This window comes from Lampris incognitus, chromosome 19, assembly GCF_029633865.1.
Source record: "Lampris incognitus isolate fLamInc1 chromosome 19, fLamInc1.hap2, whole genome shotgun sequence".
NCBI lineage: Eukaryota > Metazoa > Chordata > Actinopteri > Lampriformes > Lampridae > Lampris > Lampris incognitus.
In genome coordinates this window covers 25,055,129-25,077,773 of record NC_079229.1, presented here as the reverse complement: position 1 = coordinate 25,077,773, position 22,645 = coordinate 25,055,129, and the positions used below count along the sequence as shown (strand labels likewise).

Below are 22,645 nucleotides of genomic sequence, written 5' to 3'. Positions count from 1 at the left end.
CTGCAAGGCTTGTTTTTTTTTTACCCCCCCCCCCCCCCCAATTGTACCTGGCCAATTACCCGACTCTTCCGAGCCGTCCCGATCTCCGCTCCACCCCATCTGCCAATCCGGGGATCAGCACGTCTCCTCCAATACATGTGGAGTCGCCAGCCGCTTCTTTTCACCTGACAGTGAGGAGTTTCGCCAGGGGGACATAGCGCAGGGGAGGATCACGCTATTCCCCCCAGTTCCCCCTCCTCCCTGTACAGGTGCCCCGAATGACCAGAGGAGGCGCTAGTGCGGCGACCAGGACACATACCCACATCCAGCTTCCCACCCGCAGACACGGCCAATTGTGTCTGTAGGGACGCCCGACCAAGCAACACGGGGATTTGAACAGGCGATCCCCATGTTGGTAGGCAACGGAATAGACTGCTATACTACCCGGACGCCTTGATTGCAAAGATTTTAACACAAGGCGTTGACTTGCGGCTAGAAACCTCAGCATAATTTCAACAAAGCTTCATGCAGAACACATATTTCATGTGTTCCCGTGTCACTGGACTGAGGTCACAAATCCAATGAACACAAAAACTTTGGAGAGAAACAATGAAAGGACATGATACTTCCCTTTTATCTAAATAACATCTGAGGTGTCGTATGATACAGCGATCCTTGGATATAATACTGTATGAGAAGTATCTGGGAAACCCTTGAGGTAATATGCAAACAACTTGCCAACATGGAAGGTAAAGTACAATTTATTCGGGACTGGTAGATTGACATGGGAAAGAGCGGGTGAGGTAGGGTTGGAGGGCGGGGTGTGGTGGGAATGTTAAAGCTTCTGAAATTATGACAACTACAGTGGCTTTTTTTGGTTAATGGGAAATTTACAAAGGACTAAAATAAACACATGTAAAGGGGTTTACTGTAAGAGAGGGTCAAGGGAGTCTATCAATAATAGACTATGTCAAAAATGGATCATGTGACAAACCAGACTTACCTTGGCTTTTAGCCACTTAAGCGTGGGCGAAGCGAGAACAGACAGAGAGGAGAGAGACAGAAAGAGGGCATGTCAAAACGGCCGTGTCTGAATGGATACAAAGAGTTCAAAGTACAAGCGAGCGGCAGAAAAAAATGATTCCTCACGACTATTTACACTGGGTAAACTTTAAGCAAATCCTGGGCAGGTAGGTGGTTACAGATCACACAACCAGATAAACACCACGGCTCTTGTTGTTCTACCCTAGAATCTGTTCTGCCACACCCACTGACGTGCTCATATCAGACGGATCTGGTGGCTCTTGCACAAGTTGAACACGTTCTTTCAGCATCTCAGCTGGGCTGCTACGGTTCTTGACCCCGCATACATACTACGAAGAATCTACCCTGTCATATCATAGGAACAGGTTTTCGACTCACAAATCCTGCTCTTGAACTGCAGCTGATATGCAAAACAGAGAAAATGTGGGTCAGTCCTGATTGTGAAATATCTGTTTCATATTATTTTCCTGTCTGACACCAGATTCTTTACATATTATTACAGACACATTATACGAAGCAGAGCATATGAGCGACCTGAGCTGATGGCTTAGAGAGCGAGCCAGCAGAGCGCTGAGATCGAGGGATCGCTGCAGTTTGACAAGTGCCGAGTCAAGTGGCTCATCAATAATGCAGGTTCCCTTGTGACCTTTGTAGAGAGCAGCACAGCATCGCAAGACCATACAAGAGAGCAGACGTGACAAAAATAGATATACTTGTGTACGATAATGCGAGGGGATCTTTTTCAGTTTCTCTTCTGTGATCACAGAAGTAGTCATCGTGCCAGAGTTAAAAGATCTAGATAACATTCAATTTATAATCTAGGGCAGGCTATGAAGTCCCAGACAAACTGCTAACAATTATTTCATACTGTATCTATGTTTTGCAACCCAGACCAGATTCTCGAGGAGTGAAAACACTGTTTGGAGTAACAGCTGAGTTGAATTATGGACAGACACATTCAGATTAAATCATTACTAAGCATCTTCTGCTGTGATGGAATTTTAGTTTCCTGAAATTGCTCAAAGCCGACCGAGTCTCTTGGGTCAATGCTGAGTGTAGAGACGAGCCTCTTCAGAGGTAAAGGATATCAATAAACATCCCTCCCAATAAGATTTTGGAAACTACAACAGTAAAGTAAATAAATCCTGCCACGGGTAAAATGGACATTATATGACAGTGGCAAAGGCTGTGTCCACTATGCTGTGAGTAATGTGATTTTAGAAGGCGGGCTATATGCCAGGAGAGATTATACACAGATTGGAAAATGAGCTGAGCTAAGGCCTTGAGGGGAAGACCAGAGTGACCAGATAACACAATGTCAGTCAACTTCCTCAGCAGATAGGTACAGCATATTAGACGTCCAGTGAATATCTAGGGCCCCTTAAATCTGTTTTTTTTCCCCCAACAAGGTCATTCATAAGGAAGTATCATCATTTGCATTATCATAAGCCAGCAAACTGAGGCTGAATTATTCAGCAGAACAAATTTTCTCCAACTTGAAAAGCATACCATGACTTACAAAGCAAAAACACAGTCTCAAACCAGCTTCAAAAAACATCTGATGGTTTCAATACTGCGTTCCTGTGAGTGCTGCTGACTAACCTAAGCACCAGCTGACTTAGAGAACAAATGTCATCGTTTGCAATGAATGGTGAAAAAAACACCATGTCATTATCAAACACACACACACACACACACACACACACACACACACACACACACACACACACACACACACACACACACACACACACACACACACACACACACACACACACATAAAATCCAGTGATTCAAATAAATTCTTTATGAGATAAGCATTCATTGGCTGCTTAGGCATGAAACAGGCTTGTACTGTCTCAAAGAATTTACTTGAACCACTGGATTATTTTGCTCCTTATTTGTTGAACATGTTTCCTACCATTGAGCGTTTCTTTTAACAAAGTTATATATATGGTCCTTGTCCATGAATGTCTTGTACCAGTAGCCCATTTCTCATCAGGCTGTAGCCTGGGTGACGTCTGAGCCGGTATGACTCTATTCATGTTACTCTCACTCATGTCTGAGGTAGTTGGCTTTTATAGTATTAGGAGTCTGAGACACAGACTTTCACACTGGAGACTTGTCCCAACCGGGGTTTAAGCCCCCGATCTCAAGCATGAAAGCCTGTGTTTTTACCTACTGAGCTATCCAGCTGCTATGCGGTCAAATGGTGGCAAAAAGAGGAAAGGTGGTGAGCACTGAAGGGGTTGAATTACCAGATGGCAGGATAACAGACATACAAGATAGTTACAAGTACCTGGGTATTCCACAGGCAAATGGAAACCACTAGGAGGCAGCAAGGAGGTCTGCTACAGCCAAATACCTCCTGAGAGCGAGGCACGTCCTGAGGAGCCAGCTCAATGGGAAGTGTAAGATCCAAGCCATCAACACATATGCCCTACCAGTCATCAACTACCCAACTGGAATAATAAGCTGGCAAAAGGAGGCAGTAAAGGCCACAGATATCAGAACACAAAAACTACTCAAAATACAGAGGGTTACACCCGAAGTCCAGCAGCCTGAGACTGTACGATAAGCGAAAAGACAGGGCCTGAGGAATATTGAGTGTCAGAGCCACTATCAAGGATGAAACAAGGAACATCCACGAGTACATCAGAAAGAGCCCCCCCCCCCAGGATGAACTGCTGAGTGAGTATCTCAGGCAGCAGAAGACAGAGGGTGGGGAGGAAGAAGAAGAGGAGGTATCATGGGAGATCAAGCCCCTCCATGGGATATACCATCGACAGATATAAGACGTGGCTGATATCAAGAAATCCTAGCAGTGGCTAGAAAAGGCTGGACTGAAGCACAGCACAGAAGCTCTGATCATACCAGCACAAGAAGAGGCACCCAGCACCAGATCGGTTGAGGCAGGGGTCTACCGCACCAGACAAGACCCAAGATGCAGGCTGTGCAAAGACGCCCCTGAGACAGTCCAGCACTTAGTAGCAGAGTGTAAAATTCTAGCAGGGAAAGCGTACACTGAAAGGCATAACCAAATGGCTGGGATAGTGTAAAGGAGTATCTGTATTGAATACAGACTGGAAGTCCCCAAGTCCAAATGGGAGACACCACCAAAGGTAGTTGAGAATGGCAGAGCTAAGATCCTGTGGGACTTCCAAGTTCCAGACTGACAAGCAGGTGCTGGCTAACCAACCAGACATTGTGGTGGTCAACAAAGGGAAGGGAACAGAAGACAGCAGTAGTGATCGATGTAGCATTCCTGAGCAACGGCAACATCAGGAAGAAAGAGCACGAGATGTTAGAGAAACACCAAACACACTGCATCCTTTCAATATTATTTGTATTAGAGTTCACATATTAATGTTACAATAATGCACAAGATTAAATAACAGAAAGTATAAATATAAGGTTATATATTGGCTCTGACTGCGATATAAATTCACAATTTAAGCCAATTCAAACACTCGAGGCAGAAGCTGTGACAGTCACAGTTAACGGGTTCTATAGGCATGATTTAAACTGCTATTAAAACATTGATTCTGGCAAGCAAGTAAACCATGCCCTATTGATATTCGATACAGCTTTGGCACTTGACAGAATTCATCAGAGGGTGCCATTTGAATTAATATGGCGTATTGATGTTGAGTATTGATCACCGGTTCAGGCTGCAGCATGGAGTTGAGAGGAGATGAGTGATGGAGGACTACTGTGTGAACATGTATGTGTTCAAACCAGCAAATATTCCATCCACCAGCCAAACACCATATTTATGAGAATACATGAAGAAAATGAGTGTGGCTCCAATATTCTTGAATGAGATGTGTCAAAAATTTTCTTGAGAGGACCAACAAAGCAATAAGTAAGGCTTCAGGAATTAGCCACTAGCGTACAATTCTGAATTCAGTTGGAGTTGTCATCTGAACATAATCCTCATTTACCTTGTCTCATCCAGTTATTCTAATTAAAGGAAATTTAGTATTTGAAATAGGCAATTAATTGAGTTCAGTTTGTTCTGGTTTAGTTTTTTTTTAACTTTTTACTTTGTCCTAGATTCTATGAGGATTCATTCATTTGCCATCAGTAAAACACCAAAAATCATATGATCAATTAATTTAGTAAAGGTAACGGTAATTTTGCTATAGATTTGTTCCATTTTAGAAAATAAAAATCAATTCCAATTAAAAATGATGCATGAGAACCTTTCATAAACAGAATTGAAAACTTTAATATGACAGCAAATGCGAATTTTCTGTCAAACATTAATTTGCCCATTTCTGAAATATTGACTTGTTATCAAAATACAGAATTTAAAAAAAAGAATGCAGACATAGAAATGTGGAGTGAGATTCATTATTCCACTAAGTTTTATAGCCACAATGATGAAAGGTCATCTAGACATTAAATTGCATGGCAACTTGGAAAACTTGAGTCATTGTGGTGGACAAAATGCTGTTGCCTTTCCAGTACTAAACACACCCCTGCACAGTATCAGGCTGATTCAATGTGATTTGCACCAAAGTAAATTGAGAGTGGCACAATGGCTTTTATCCTGCCTTATCAATACCTATCGCTCTATGGAACCATAATGGTGGGCCCCTTAATACAATCTGTCTGACAGCAGGGATTGATTGGCTGATTGATGGAGCAGACAGAGCCCTGGGGGAGAGTGGAGTGGGTGCAGATGGAGATCATGAAATGCCTCCAGCCGTCAGGATAAGATGCCATAACTATCACTGTCATGACAACCCTTAAAAAGCAACTAAACCTTAAAGCACTTTTGTGAGCCTGGCGCCATATAAAGGTGACAAACCATCAATAGGCACTTGGCTGATTTTGGGACCAAGTGATGTACGCATAGCAGGATAAACGCAGATGAAGCTGAAAGTTTTAAGGATGCAGGATATTGAAATGTTTGCCCAATAACCAAATAGTTTCCATGACTTCCATTGATACCAATACCAATATGTTTACTTTGTTTCAGTTTCTACTGGTGGAGTTTATTTAATATAATACTGTAACTGTGATTCTTGGTGCAGATACTGGCATCTATAAAACACTGCTTTCTCAGTACCTGTCCTGATTTAGGCCATTACTAAACACTGCACTCTTTTGAAGTGTCTGCATTCACTGAAGGAGATGAGCATAACTTACGTCAACTTAAATGTAAATGTAAAATAACTTTTTTGGCATAACATTAAATGACTCTTACTCTGCATTTGTTCTGCAACCGGCTATTTATTGAAAGCTTCCCTGTAAAATGCTGAATAGCACACTTTTGCCTCCAGAGTAAATATAAAAATGGCCTAGGCTAAATTTCTTTGTAGGCTGTAGCATGCTGCCATTGCTGTCGGCACATAAATAATGTGAGATCATATCCATGCAACATAATAGGCATAATTTTGATATCACTCTTGATACCGTTGAAACATTGTTAAGCAATTATTAGCTGATGCCAAAGCTGACCAATGTCTCATGCCCCCCTAACAAAACTGTCCATTTGGTTTGGGTGCAGCAATGAACAAGCATTGACAAAAGTCAAGTTTTGTCAATGCTTGTTCATTGCTACACCTAAATCAAATGGACCCATCATTAATCTTATTAGCTGTGTTTATCCTGCTATGCTTACACCTCTTGGTCCCAAGATCAACCCAGCACTTATAGATGGGTTTTGACTTTTAGATAGTGGCAAATTCACAAAAGTAGTATCAGATTTAATTGCTCTTTGATTAAAGATTAAGAGAAAAAGTTGTCACTTGGTGACGAAGTCTGCCTTTTTCTCATGTTTTTCGCAGATCGACGTTCAACCAATGATATGCCTTCTCCCCATGAACTGAGTAACGCTCTGCATGCCTTTTCCCGATTATCTTGATTGTGCCCAGGTGTAGTAAATTGAGAGACTCCTTTAAATGAGGAGACCAAGCAGGACCTGGAGACAGAACGAGTGCGGCCACGGTTGGTTGTCGCAGCCGCCCACTCGGAATCCCGCATCCACCCGACGAGGGACAACTAATACAACGAACAGGAAGGCGCTCCCTGAAGAGGAGACCAGATGCCTCGGACTGACAAAATTGGGATGAGCAGCCTACATGGAGTATAGGAATCCTTGCAGTATCGGATTATAGGAACCTTTTGGACTACGGATCTAGAAACACTGTTTGGAATGTTTTGTAGCCTATAGAAAAACCACAAAAGACACTATTTACATGGACGTATTTCAATGGACAATTCTTTTTTCTTTTTTTTAAATAAATTTATTTCTGATTTTTCCCTTTTTTCTCCCAATTTAGTGGCCAATTGATCCATATTTTAATTCAAACACCCACCCTCGTATTGCATGCGTTCGCCAACTGCATCTCTCCAGCCGGCAGTCTCGAAGGAAAGCGCCTCCCCACTTTCGTGACAAGGCGAATCTAAGCCGAACCACTGTTTTTCCGACACACACAGAGATACATTCACATGACGAACACAAGCCGACTCCGCCCCCCTCCCGAAGACAGCGTTGCCAATGATTGCTGCTTCATCGAGTCCGGCCATAGTCGGATCTGATGAGACCGGGGCGCGAACCCCAGTCCCCAGTGGGCAACTGCATCGACACCAAGCCGATGCTTAGACCGCTACGCCACCGCGGACCAATGGACAATTCTTTTAAATGGTTTTTCTACTTTGTCCTTAAATAAATTGCTACCTCAAGAAATACCTGTTGTCGGTTGCCTGTCCTGAAATTGCACTGGGGCGGGCGCAAAAGAACTTGAGCACATCGATTGTGACAAAGTGTCGGAGTAGGTTATAGCCTAATTGGGTTGCCTATGCAGTGGTTCTCAAAAGTGTGGTCAAATTTGCAATACATTATTAAATTGTGCTGTATCATTAAAAAGTGCATATCTACAGATGGGGATCATTTGCATCAATAAAACATGCATATTGTGTCCATTACTCCCACTAACATGATTCAAATTGAAATGTGTTTCTGTTTATCACTATGAAACAGGTCTGGAGTATTTAGGTTGACAAGTTTTAGAATACAAATAGTGGGGTGCCCCGGCGGCTCACCTGGTAGAGCGCATACCACATAAGGCGGAGTTCTTACCGCAGCGGCCTGGGTTTGAAAAAAAAAATAGTACCAATGGCATCTAAGAGTACAAATGATATTCAGCATATGATTAATCAGTGTTATGATGATGAGGGGGTCCTTGGAACATTTTCTCCCCTATAAAGGGTTCCTGGCCCCAAAAAGTTTGAGAACCCCCGGCTTAAGTTATGACTGATGTTTCAGCTGGAAGAATCCATTACATAAAAAAGTTACAGCCGGGTTCTTTCAAAGACCCAGTCCCCGTCACAGTTTACAAACAGTTTGTAAAAAACGAGGGGGAAGTCCCACTTGAGACAAATCTTTCAATAGCAAAGGATTTCTGAGCAGACCAATTTGAAACCAGAGAGAACTGTTAGAGAGAGATTATGAGGGTGGTCTAGGCCCAAGTGCCTTTTAAAAATGTCTCACAAATTCATCTCCATTATCCCTTTTCACTGTGCCCAAGCTATATCAAAGCTATATAATGAAATTGTAATTTCAGTTCAATAAACAACCCACACGTCACATATTCTTGTAGGGTCAGGGAAACGCTTTATGAAGATAAAAAGAAATGAAAGGGGTAAGAGCATTTGTCTGTGAGAGTGTATGTATGAGAGAGAGAGAGAGATAAGAAGAGGGGCATGCCCCTAGCAAGGGAGAAAAGGAGAGGAGAAAGGAATTAGACACAATCAGAACAAGAGAGTCATGAGGTACGAGAGGAAATAAAAAAACAAACGTGCACGGATGAAGCAATCATCAAGCATACGGAGAAGAAAATGTGGAGCGAAAACAGGCAAATATGACAACAAATATGCAGAGATGAAGCAATCACCCAAGATACCAAGAATAAAATGTGGAGAACACAACACCAGCAACAAATAGGGGAACGGACTGTAAGACTGTATGGTTGTAGCGAGATGGAGAATACCAGTGTCTAGAGAGGAACGGGCATGCAAAATGAGAAACGAGGACTGAGCATGTTGAATTTGTTTCCCATTTATAGCTTCAGATTGAATAGCCAGAGTTAATGTTTTTTTTTTCAATTTTAGAAGCCCATGACTAGGATAATATCCATAACTGATGTAACAGTTGTTATGTTGTGTTGACTCACACATTGGAAGTCAGATTAGCCATAGCAAAGAATGTGACTAGGGGTTGGATGACATGAAAATTTCATGTCACGATTATCCTGGCCAAATTAACTGCAATTCACGATATTTATCCCGATAATCATCAAAATATGCTTAAAACTCTTAAAATGGCACTAAAACATACTGGAATCACTTTACCTTACATTTTATTAAGAAACAAATATTTTTATTACATCACAGATAGGCCACATATCTTTTTTTTTTTAAGTGAACATCCTTTTTAGTGAAAAACAAACAAGGAAAGATTCAGGCCTTCAATTCAATTTTTGTTCCAGGTTCATCTTAGTAGCAGTCCATATCAAAAAGAAAAGAAACTAAAGAGTACAAGACAGAGACAAAGAACATGATAATTTTACAGGAGCAAAAATATTTGTCCATTTAATAGAGGGTCTTGCGCCACTGTCTCAACGTATTTGATGAGAAATCAGTATAATTCTTTACAGGGTTAGTTAAAACCACAATAACGTTATTCTCCGACTTGTCTACACAGCATATACATTTATACATAATGTTTCGTAACAGTGCTTGACAGGTAGGTATACCATTATTAACAAACATCTGGCTAGCACTGTGATATCTTGGTACATGAAGCAATAACTGCATATCGTCATTATATGCCACTTTAAGTCTCTGCATACCACCTTTTCTGTAACTACCCCATAAGTGAGCAGTATACAGAGGCATACAAAAAGCTCTGAACGGTGAGGCTTTGCTATCAATAGTACAAATATGAAACTTATGTATCAACATCTTAGCCTGGGCATCAATTTGCAACATTGTCTATGGATATCTCTGTCTAAATTAGATCTTCTGTAATATAGTGACCAAGGTATTTAATCTCATTACACACCTTAAGAGTCTAATTACCCAGATAAAAATCAGGAAAAACTGATTTTCTATCCTCATTACATCTTACAATCATAATATTGCTCTTTTTGGCGTTGTATTGGTTGTCAAATTCGACACCATACTGGGAACATATCTTCAATAACTGTTGTAACCCTGACACTATATGGAGAGAAAACAACCAAATCATCTGCATACATATGATGATTTACGACAGTATTTCCGATAACGCAGCCAGTTTTATACCCATTCAGCTGCTTCAACAAGTCATCCATGTACAAATTGAACAGGAAAGGAGATAAAATCCCACCCTGTCTGACCCCATTGCAAATATAAAAAATAGCAGATACAGCATTGCCCCATTTAACCCACATAGTCTGATGAGCATACCAGAAAACTAAAATTCTGAGTATAACCTTTAGCACAACTCTTTGGCACAATTTGTTAAATAATTTCTCATGATTAATTCTATCAAATGCCTTAGAGGTGTCTATAAAACACAAATATAGCAGAATTTTGGCTTTTGTATTTATCTACTATTTCCTTTAGGGCAAAAATACATATCTGTGCCACATTTATGCTTCAAATCAATCTGATTATCATTGGTAAGAATGTAATTTCTCGCCTGTTCAGCAAAATTCTCTCCAACACTTTATAAAGGATGCTTGCTAGAGCGATCGGTCTATAATTATGACATTGAGAGATTCAACAATAGTATCATACATAGAGCATACGTCTTTACCGCGTTCATTTTTACAGTTCATCTCACAGTACGACACTGTATCTCTTGGCAATTCAATTGTATCTAGCAGTTTGTCAGTTTAAGCGGTATAATTGTTAATATCATTCTTAGTTAAGCTAAATTAATCCAACTTCCCTGTATATGAGTTATTGCAAACATTAGATAGCTCAGGTATATTCTCCACATTTAAGGACATAACTATTGTTATTTGATCTGTAGTGGCCAATCCATAGCAAATCTCCATGCTATCCAGAGAATCATGTTTATCTGCTGTGCATATAGAATGATCAAGCCATGACATTGTATGCCATGTGTCACTAACATATATATAGCTTTCCTCACGCAACAGCATTTTACAAGAAAAAATAAGATTATTATCACTGCGGAACTGCATTAGATATTTTGAAAATAGTTATTGTCTGAAATGTCAGCATTCATAACCCCAACTACTTAAACACAAGTTGTATCATTCTCCTCAATGAATGCGTTGATAAACGCTAATCTATTGCGATATTCATCTTCATTTTGATACGACTCATAAGATGTATAAGAGAAGAAAGAAAGCCACCTTAGTTTGTTATTGTATTCTTACAACGAACTGTATTCTTACAACAAATTTGTTCGCTGCATTTAATCCATCCTATTGTATAGGAGCAGTGGGCAGCTGCAGCACCCAGGGACCAACTCCACTTCTTCTTTCCATTAGCTTGGTCAGGGGCACAGGAAGGAGTATTAACCCTAACACGCAGACACGGGGAGAACATATGAACTCCACAGGGAAACGACCTGGGGTGGCCTGGGGTTTCAACTCAGGATCTTCTTGCTGTGAGGCAACAGTGTTAACCACTGTGCTGCCCAACCTTTCCAGATCTTGTTTAGCTCGCCAAGTCTCTTGAAAGCACAGGATGTCACATTCCTCTAAAAGTTTATCAACTGCCAAACAACTTGTTTCATCTCCAGCACTGTGCCCTACATGCAGGCCACACTTGTTATATGACACAACCTGGACCTTTCTATTTGGTTATTTACTACTGCCGTTTGCACCATCACATGAATGGTTCACATGTGGCTTATTGCCAATAGACACTGCGTTTTGAACACTGGGATTTCCCTCTAAACCATGCGACCCACTGGCTGGAGTGTCTCTGGACCATCTTGGCTCATAATAGTGGCAGACAAAAGTCCTGGCTGGCCACAGCTGCAGGTCGTGCATTTCTGGTACTTCATTACATTCAGCAATGATATGAAATGAGCTGAATCTATTTTGTGCCGATTCAATCTTACAACATGTGACTACCTGACCCAGTTTCTCTTTCAAATACTCACTTAGCTTCCAGGTGTGGGGCAAACTTAGCGGCAAATACACTCACTAACTTCGTATTGACTACTTGGGTGTTAGAACACGCTGTGCCTGTTCCAATTATGTCCACTTTCTTCCTCTCTCCTTTCATTGGTGCTTGTATGTCCTGAGGTTTTAGCTGAGCAGTAGTATATTTAGGTACCGACTTTAGTCAGCGCCCTCCTCTCACAACATGACTGCATTCAGGTGGCTGTGATGGTTGTGGTGTGGATGACGCTGAATCCATTAACCCCCCTGGGCTGCCAGTGTTTCTACTGGTCGTTGCCGTTTCCTGGTTGGCATTCTTAGCACCTGGGTTCTGGCTAGCAGGACCATGGGGCTTCCCGATTGTGGACGCATGGTAGCCAATAGCTACAGCCACCACCCGCAAATCTTCATAGGGTTTGGGCTTCAAGCTATCTCTTCATACAGCAAACGTCCTTATTTAATTGTTCCATCCTACCCAGCAATACTGAGCTGTTAATGTGATCGTACAAGACTGGTGGAAGGTCATCCAGGTGAGAAACACAGCATTGCAAGTATTTAGGGCAGAACTCAAACGGAAGTTTCTTCGACGTTTCTATCCATTCTTTGCCATAGTTATTTGTAGCCAGCAAAATAATTTCATCTTGACTCAGAGTTCTCATCTTGATGACAAGGATATTCAAAAGTTCATCGTTTGAACTACAGACAACTACTGACGGCAAGGTTATATAATAACCTTGCCGTCAGTAGTTCTATAAATCTCTGGTTTGGTTCGAGATGAAACAGCAACAACCCCACACCATGCTGCTGCAGCCACCATCATAGCCAAATGTATATGGATATTTTTTGGGGGGATATTTTCCGTTTTAAAAAAATGTCAGTTTTAGTGACCTAAAACACTGTTTGCGCATGCATGGACAAGAGGCTAAAACGTAGAGGGAAATGTTCGTTTTGCAAAATATCCGTATTAGTGTGGACAAGGCATCAGACTCGCCAACACCCAGCAGGTAATCGCAAGGACAACTTGCTCTCCTACGGCCAACAAAACCTCCTCCACCATCACACTCGTCACACTGGGCTCTGGTGGGACTATCCGGATCCCATGACGGATGGACAGAGGTGGTGCCTTGGAGGATGCCATTCCTCCGCAAAACAACCAGCAAAAAAGGACAGGACAGTCACCAATCAGCCACCAAACAGAAGAAACACTTACCTGATTATGCAGAATAGACAGATGGGAAAAAAGGGGTAAAAAAATCTCAGAAGTTAGAAAGAGAGTACAGTCCAGACTCTGCACCAAACACACACTCACAACCACTCACCCAGAACTTCCAGAATGCAGTGCAGAGAGAGAGAGAGACAGTTTTTCCAAGTGCCTCATGTGAGGATATTCACAATTATTCCCATTTATGATTACTCCGATAATGGAAATTCACCATAATCAATTTTTCATGACTGTTTTTTTATCGCAATCCACGATAAAGGTCTACATCGTCCCATCCCTAAATGTGACACAAGGTTGTCTTCTTCCACTGCCATGTGCTCATACCATTGTGCTTACCCAGTTCACTTTACATCTCCACCCACCCACCCACATACTTTACATTCTATTTTTTGCACATCAGCTTTCTCAAAATACCTCCATACCCCACTATGTTCTGATACTGCTGCCGTTTCCTACCCAACTGACTGCGAAAACTACACAGCTGCAGACCGCTGGCCACACCACAGATCAAAATTACAGGCTGGGGCTATTTTTAAAAACAGCAACTGTTTTCCGTGTTGAAAACGTTTAACTTATATAGTTAAGTCATCAAGTATTTGCTTAGAATATCAAATAAAGACTGGGAAATTAAAAGGAGTGTGGAAGAAAAAAAAAAAAAGAAGAGAGAAGGTGTCCTCACCTTGACACCGTGACCCACATCATCCAGAACGGTGTAGTCAATTGGCTTCCTGATGTACCTGACCGGCCGTTCCATATTAGCAGGTGCTATGATCTTATGGGTCCTTGCCGTGTTCTTGTTTGTGGTCAAGATCCCGATCTCCCGCCTGGCCACCTTCTCTTTATGGATGTCCACAGTCTGTAGGAGACACACAGAGGGGAGAGGAGGGTATGTGACAAAGTGTCGAACAATGCAAGATTATATGGCGCATACAACAGGGAGTGTGACTGAATTGGCTCATCATACTGCAATCTAAGGAGTTTAATTCAGTCATGTGGCTGTGCTTTTCATTACGGAGGTCTCTTAATCACTTTAAGCAGCGAATGCACACCAGTAAAAATCGATTGGGGCACAAACCGGATGCTGCGTGGTGCAATGGCTGAGGCATGTATATTGAAATATAGATAGCTTCCCAGAATCAATAACATGGGATGGGATTATTGTCCCTGAATGAGATCTAGTTAAAAACATCTAACAACTAACTATAAGTGTGCACTCAGTAGAGTGCAGATGCCCGCCTGGTGCATCTCCCCTTCTCCGGTGCTGTGACTTGGCGACAAACCACCCATTTTTTTGCCTACCGAGCAACGGGAAAACACAGAGGCATTGCCTGCGCATTTCCCCTTCTCTAGTGCTCGGACTTAGGCGAAAAACCAGCTAAGGAGTTAGCACTCAATTGCGGTACAAAACAGGTTTTTCCAAAGGTTTTGAATCGCCACAACCATGAGAGGTCCTTGATCATACAGTCATAACTGTGCACAAAAATTATTTGGCTGACAGGCCCAGTAGTATGCGAGGTTAGCAGCGGACAGATACATGCACAAATTGACCAAAAAAAAAGTATTTTTCCTGCCATTACAAGACTTTTGCGCAGCACCCAAGGCGAATGAGTGGAAAATGTGGAATTTTTTTTTTTAATATGCAGCGCTCAAGCTAAAAAACCTACCTAATAAAAACATTTTGCCTGTCAGTATGTGGATGCGCAGCTTCCCAGGCAGACCCTCACATGAATGCGACCAAGGCTAATATGAACTTGTCCTTTCCAAAAAGAAAAGGTTTGCTATGCGACCATTTTGGTTTAACCCTAACCCTGTCTTCATTTTTATAAAATAATATAGCTGGGTAAACAGTTCACGGTCGCATGACTCACATCTACAGTTGACTCAGATCGATCAGGCAGCGACAAGAATATGCAAAACTTCCTGTTTTGACTGCAACCTAGAGGAAGTTGCTCCTTTATAACTTCGGCATTTTTTTTTTGGATTATCCAAATTCTTTTAATAACTTTGATCATGTCGCTGCCTGATCTGAGTCAACCGTTGATGTGAGTCGTGCATGCCCAAGCGTAAACAGTTTACCCAGCTTTATTATATTATGAAAATAAAGACTGAGGTTATAATTTTTGGTTCCTCCAGTTCTCCTGTGCTGAGATCAGCAGTGAATGACTTGCAGACTTTCGCAATACAATTGGTTTCTCGTTTACTTTCAAGACACACACCCGAATACATAACGTTTTGACACTGTCACTGCCCGGTGTAAGTCTTCCGTATATGTGAGTCGTGCGAGTGCACGGCAGACTTAGATTGCATGTATATTGAAATATATATAGGGGACAGAGAGCAGCGCTGACCGAGTGAGCTAGTGAAGCAATGAAGAGAGGGAGTGGCAGTAGCCAGAACAAATGTTTTTCAAAGGTTTTGAATCACCGCAAATACGAGAGGTTTTTGATCATACAGTCATAAATTCCAGGCTGATAGTGCCAGTAGTATGCGACATTAGGCACGGACAGACAGACACACACACACACACACACACACACACGCACACACACACAAAGACAAATGTGACCAAATGCAATATCCCTTTGCAGGCTACTGGCTGGTGAGGATAAATATAATTACAAAGGTGGTGTTGAAATACAGAAAAAAATAACTTAAAAAAAGGCACAAAAAAAAACAACCAAAAAAACAAAACAAACAACAAAAAAAACTGTTCCATCTTTGGTGCCTGAAATAGCTCCTAAAGCTTGAAAATGTAACTGCGATCTCTGAATCTTCTCTCTGTGCAAATCCCCTTTGCAGCCCCAGGCCTTGAGGAAATGCATTACGGAAGTTTCTTGGGACAGAGGAGGGGTTTCTTCTTCAAACTGCCCTAGTGTTTGATAAGGCCACAACTTTTCTTAACACCAATTGCTTTAACCCTCGAGACCAAATCTTTTAACATGCCTCTGTGTGTGTGTTGCCTATGACAGATAAGGGAACGAGATGGAGGACTTTGTGGAAAATGTTGCCACAGTTAGTGTTTATTCCATTACAGCACAGACATCAACATTACAGACACATACAGACCCGTCACAGTCAAAACTACCGTGAAATCATCTCTCGAAGATCTCAGCACCATCGCACTTCACACACCGCATCCCACCACCCCCATCACCTCCAGTCCTCTCTTTGACATGAATTTATACTCCCAACTGAGGGCAGAGTAGCCCAGGAGCAGCTGCTGTTCCTCTGCAAGATGAAAGACCGCAATGTCTGCTGAAGGCAGATCAGTAAAAAGGAGGGTCTCTCACAAGGGGGTAGGAGGCAGTGGCCAGGGCCAACAGAGGATTCCTTTCATACCACGGCAATCTGGAGCTGGATCTTGCTCTGTCTGTTATTCTGCGCCGTTCCAGTGTGCGCTTGACTTCAAGTGTCACTCATCTCAGAGACGGGAAAATCTGCCGTATTCTCGTTACTTGATGCAAGAACCATCCAATTAACGCTCAGTGTCGTGCAGTTAAGGCGTACCTCATGATACCTGTGCTCACATCATGTCCATTGGTTTGAAAAGGATAACGATTTTAGGATTCTCCTATTTGTTTCCTGTAAGGTTTTTTTCCCTCGTCAGAATCAGATGGAGGGTATTATTCATTGACATTTACTGTATCTGTAGCTACCCATTTTCCAGTGTGCCACTGTAAAGCCCTGTCAGACTACAACTATGATATAGGACTATACAAATAAACTTGATTAGTTTTCAAAAATAAAATCTGAATTAATATGTTACTATAACAAAGCTGCTCCTGCATAATGGCTCCTCTATAGACTTCCCTTTCAAAAGGAAACTTTTATTTTTTTGATGCCATGTTGTGTCTGTTTTGAGTTTAATGGGATGGTGAGTACCCTACGGTAATCCCATTTAACCTGTGGTGGGCTGCCAGGACATAAGTGTCTCTTTATGCCAGGAATACCATGACAAACTCTCTCCTATGAGTTAAACAGACAGCAATGTATGGATATTCCATTCTAGCAGGCAGCCCGCTTCAAAATCGAGGGTGAGACAGCTGTGCCAAGACAAGATTTAAGCTAATGGTTGCACATCCAAGCACAGTGATAATGCACACTTTCAGACCCTTCAATTAGCCGTGATAATTTGAGAATGTCTGGGCCGAATCGGTCGACCGGCTTCTATGTTCATCGTGGTGCAGGGGTTAAGTGACTGGTTGTGGATTCGGTAAGTCTAACTGAGGCCTTACAGGAAGAGGAGGAGAGGGAGGAGTCAGCAAGAGGGATTGGTCGAATAGTCTTAGGCCTGGTTTTGCCTCCAACACAAGGCTATAACCTCACCTCACCCCTCTATGACCCCAACAATGCAACCTCTCCTCTGACTGTAATTGGAACCATTACCCCAACATGGGCCAGAAGCCATTCCACCGCCTACAAGCATTGTAACAAGTAGCCCATTATGGACATTTCTATCAAAAGATATCCTCTGAAACTGGGTGTTTTCAGGCAACCATTAAAGAGGAAACCCTCCTACCAGCTGCAGAAAGGGACACTACCCAGAAAAGACAGGGCTGCTACTGACATTCGGCAGCTAAACTGGGAAAGTGTCTGGTTCTGGCGAAACATATCCTCCTTATCAGAGAACACTGTGTGGACAAACATCATCGCAGCTGGCAGAAAAAGGAAGTGAGAAGGCGACACTGTGTGAGTTCATCTCCTTCCTGAAAGCTGAGAAAATAGCCCAACTGAAATGGCAAGCGCTAATGTTACACAAGCGCTGATGGCGGTGACAGTGTAGTAAACTTGGAGGGGTTCTCATTAGCAAACGTTCACACAGTGTGAAGTTACACCCCAGAGGGAGTGCTTGCCAATCCATTGACCAGTGGCTGAAAGAACATTAAACAGAAATGACAAAAATACAGAGGTCTAAGGGAGATAAGCCCGTTCTGGCTGACCCATTAAAGGGAAATGCAGCGATTGTTTTGTGTATACAATCAATACTGATGGGTAATGTAGTCGATTCAAGTAATAAAATCCTCACTGTGTACTATATTGACGCACAAATCGGTGTTGTCCTATTCACAGTGTTTCGCACAGTGCCTATACATACCAGGATGCATTGCGCTCTAGCTTCTGTATCGTCATCTGTAAAATCCTCTGCGCTACTGTTGTGGGATGTCATTTCCACCATCAGAAACAAGGTTGTTTTTTATTTTAACAGCGTTTTTAGAGAATAACAGAGTATCAGAAACCCTCCTAGGCTTTATGTAGTTTTTCTGGCCAGCAGCTGACGTCACTATTCATCACTTGATCAAAGAAAGCTGAATCAGTTCATCTGGACACAACACGTTTATTGACAGACACGTTTCATCACTCGTCTAAGTGACATCTTCAGTTTCAACTGACTGCGGGTATCCCACCCTTATAAACAATACAGTGGCATAACGACCAAAACCACAACCAGTTTCATATGCAAATATGGGTGTGAACATTAACCAGAGTTTCAATGGCCATGTGTACCATTCACAGAGGATTTGGAAATGTTTGCAATGACAGCATTGTCAGATGGTGACAGATGTACTCTTAGCCCCCCCAGTTCAGGGATGGTCGTTCCCTCTTCACATAGATGGCCTCTTTGACTCCCCGTTCAAACCAGCGTTCAGCCTTCTCTGATTTTTTTTAACCTGGATTATTAAGCATGCATAAAGACACATACATCACTTGGTGACCGTAAAAAATCTTGGTTTCACTGCTGACCCAGAGATGCAGAAACAATCAGGAACAACTGCAGGTGCTGTTCATGTGCTATCCCTGTTGCAGACAGAGATATGGTTGAAAATCGGTGAACTTCCCCTTTAACCATTGGATTAGATAAGATAAAATTTATTTACTTGTCCTTTCGGGAAATTCATTTTGTGCCTTGCAACAGTCAACGGATAAATAAAAGACAACTACAGCAGTGAGAGTACAACAATGGCAACAACCACCAAGACACTCAGACATCATGTTAGATCCAACAAACAGCAATAGCAGCCTAAATAATTAAAAGTACAACATCCACACAGAGATTTCGCCATTATGTTTTCACAGTGTTGTTGCTTTGTTCAATAGTGCTATACTGGTGGGTATGAATGATCTGCGGGCCTGGTTTGTTTGGAGAGATGGTACCCAAAATCTTTGTGGCCTGATGGCAACAATTCATATTCAGTAGAAAGGAGATGTGTTGCATCCCGAATAATTGATTGCCCTTTCCTTACCACCAAGGACTCACAGATCAATGTCATACGGGGTTTTCTTTTGGATTTTATTTTACCCTTTTTCTCCCAATTGTATCTGGCCAATTACCCCACTCTTCTGAGCCGTCCCAGTCACTGCTCCACCCCCTCTGCGATCCGGGGAGTGCTGCAGACTACCTCCTCCAATACGGAGTCGCCAGCCACTTCTTTTCACCTGACAGTGAAGAGTTTCACCAGAGAGATGTAGTGCGTGGGAGGATCACGCCATTCCCCCCAATCCCCCCTGAACAGGTGCCCTGAACGACCAGAGGAGGCGCTATTGCAGCAACCTGGAGACATGCCCACATCCGGCTTCCCACCCACAGACACGGCCAACTGCATCTGTAGGGACGCCCAACCAAGCTGGAGGTAACACGGGGATTTGAACCGGCGAGCTCCATGTTGGTAGGCAACAGAATAGACCGGTATGCTACCCAGATGCCCCCTCAATGGCATACAGTTTAACAGGTTACCTATCTTGTTCAACCATCAAAGTACCGAGTCCCTGTCTGTGAATTTCAAGTCATTCCTTCCCTTGACTGAGCACACAACTGCTTCTACCGACAAGTTTTCTAAACCAGCACTTAAAGTGCTGACTTGAACCTAATAACAGGCTGCATCCTGCCGAGCTGCCATCAGGAAGAGTGTGCCCAGGCCTTGAAGACATCTTGTCAAACTGTAAGCTCGAGGATTTACACATGGTCTCAACCACTACCATCCATTTGCCCCGGGGCCTTCCTGTCTTTACCTAAAAGACTGACCATCTCTGGCACTGCCACTTGGCCTGCGGTCCGTCAACTTGAGGCTTTTGGGATTTAAAGCGCCTCCTCTTCCTTCATTTCTTCTTTTTCCGCCTTCTGTTGTCATTTTTTAACCCTTAAATATCCCCTCTGAATTATTTCATCAACTATAAATCTGCCTCCAACAGTCCTCTTGACTCTTCTGGCATCCTATTACTTTTTCTTTTTAATATACACTACCGTTCAAAAGTTTGGGATCACATTGAAATGTCCATATTTTTGAAGGAAAAGCACTGTACTTTTCAATGAAGATAACTTTAAACTAGTCTTAACTTTAAAGAAATACACTCTATACATTGCTAATGTGGTAAATGACTATTCCAGCTGCAAATGTCTGGTTTTTGGTGCAATATCTACATAGGTGTATAGAGGCCCATTTCAAGCAACTATCACTCCAGTGTTCTAATGGTACAATGTGTTTGCTCATTGGCTCAGAAGGCTAATTGATGATTAGAAAACCCTTGTGCAATCATGTTCACACATCTGAAAACAGTTTAGCTCGTTACAGAAGCTACAAAACTGACCTTCCTTTGAGCAGATTGAGTTTCTGGAGCATCACATTTGTGGGGTCAATTAAACGCTCAAAATGGCCAGAAAAAGAGAACTTTCATCTGAAACTCGACAGTCTATTCTTGTTCTTAGAAATGAAGGCTATTCCATGCGAGAAATTGCTAAGAAATTGAAGATTCCTACACCGGTGTGTACTACTCCCTTCAGAGGACAGCACAAACAGGCTCTAACCAGAGTAGAAAAAGAAGTGGGAGGCCGCGTTGCACAACTGAGCAAGAAGATAAGTACATTAGAGTCTCTAGTTTGAGAAACAGACGCCTCACAGGTCCCCAACTGGCATCTTCATTAAATAGTACCCGCAAAACACCAGTGTCAACATCTACAGTGAAGAGGCGGCTGCGGGATTCTGGGCTTCAGGGCAGAGTGGCAAAGAAAAAGCCATATCTGAGACTGACCAATAAAAGAAAAAGATTAAGATGGGCAAAAGAACACAGACATTGGACAGAGGAAGACTGGAAAAAAAGTGTTGTGGACGGATGAATCCAAGTTTGAGGTGTTTGGATCACAAAGAAGAACGTTTGTGAGACGCAGAACAAATGAAAAGATGCTGGAAGAATGCCTGACGCCATCTGTTAAGCATGGTGGAGGTAATGTGATGGTCTGGGGTTGCTTTGGTGCTGGTAAGGTGGGAGATTTGTACAGGGTAAAAGGGATTCTGAATAAGGAAGGCTATCACTCCATTTTGCAACGCCATGCCATACCCAGTGGACAGCGCTTGATTGGAGCCAATTTCATCCTACAACAGGACAATGACCCTAAACACACCTCCAAATTGTGCAAGAACTATTTAGAGCAGAAGCAGGCAGCTGGTATTCTATCGGTAATGGAGTGGCCAGCGCAGTCACCAGATCTGAACCCCATTGAGCTGTTGTGGGAGCAGCTTGACCGTATGGTACGCAAGAAGTGCCCATCCAACCAATCCAACTTGTGGGAGCTGCTTCTGGAAGCGTGGGGTGCAATTTCTCCAGATTACCTCAACAAATTAACAGCTAGAATGCCAAAGGTCTGCAATGCTGTAATTGCTGCAAATGGAGGATTCTTTGACGAAAGCAAAGTTTGATGTAAAAAAAATCTTATTTCAAATACAAATCATTATTTCTAACCTTGTCAATGTCTTGACTCTATTTTCTATTCATTTCACAACATATGGTGGTGAATAAGTGTGACTTTTCATGGAAAACACAAAATTGTTTGGGTGATCCCAAACTTTTGAACGGTAGTGTATGTTCTTTCTTTCTTTTTGTTTAATCTCAACTCTCCTTCTTCACAGTCAGTGAAGAGTCATCCAACAGTCACCTGTTGACAGTTTACCCATTTCACACATCTCAGCCAGAGAAAGAACGAAGACAGAAAAAAAAATCTAGTCAAAGTCAGTTTATTGGGCTGGAAAATTTAGGCATATCTTCTCAGTTCAGAATATGACTCAGTTTAGCTGTTGTCATGACCAGAAAGGTGCTTGTTGTGTTGCTGCTAGCAACATGTGACTAAACACTGGTGAGCAACTGGTGATATTTTAGTTAACTCATGTGAAGGAAAAGAACTGAATGAGTTCATATTCCAATACACTGTGTTTCTATGCCATGGTACATTCTGTTTGACTGGGAGTCTCTGACACTGATGGCAGTTGGG

General features: G+C 42.3%; 1 protein-coding gene across 8 annotated transcripts in view; it reads right to left on the bottom strand.

Moving 5' to 3' along the window:
* The window catches only part of abi1a (abl-interactor 1a), a 78,789-nt gene that overhangs the window by 20,910 nt on the left and 35,234 nt on the right, over positions 1-22,645 (bottom strand). For 4 of the 8 annotated variants that reach the window (XM_056299684.1, XM_056299688.1, XM_056299685.1 and 1 more), the window contains exons 3-4: positions 14,066-14,242; positions 983-997 (exon numbers count right to left, since the gene is read on the bottom strand). In XM_056299684.1, coding sequence (XP_056155659.1) covers positions 983-997; positions 14,066-14,242 — 192 coding nt within the window. The remainder of the gene's footprint in view (positions 1-982; positions 998-14,065; positions 14,243-22,645) is intronic. The other 4 variants (XM_056299686.1, XM_056299690.1, XM_056299687.1 and 1 more) reach the window with 1 other exon arrangement.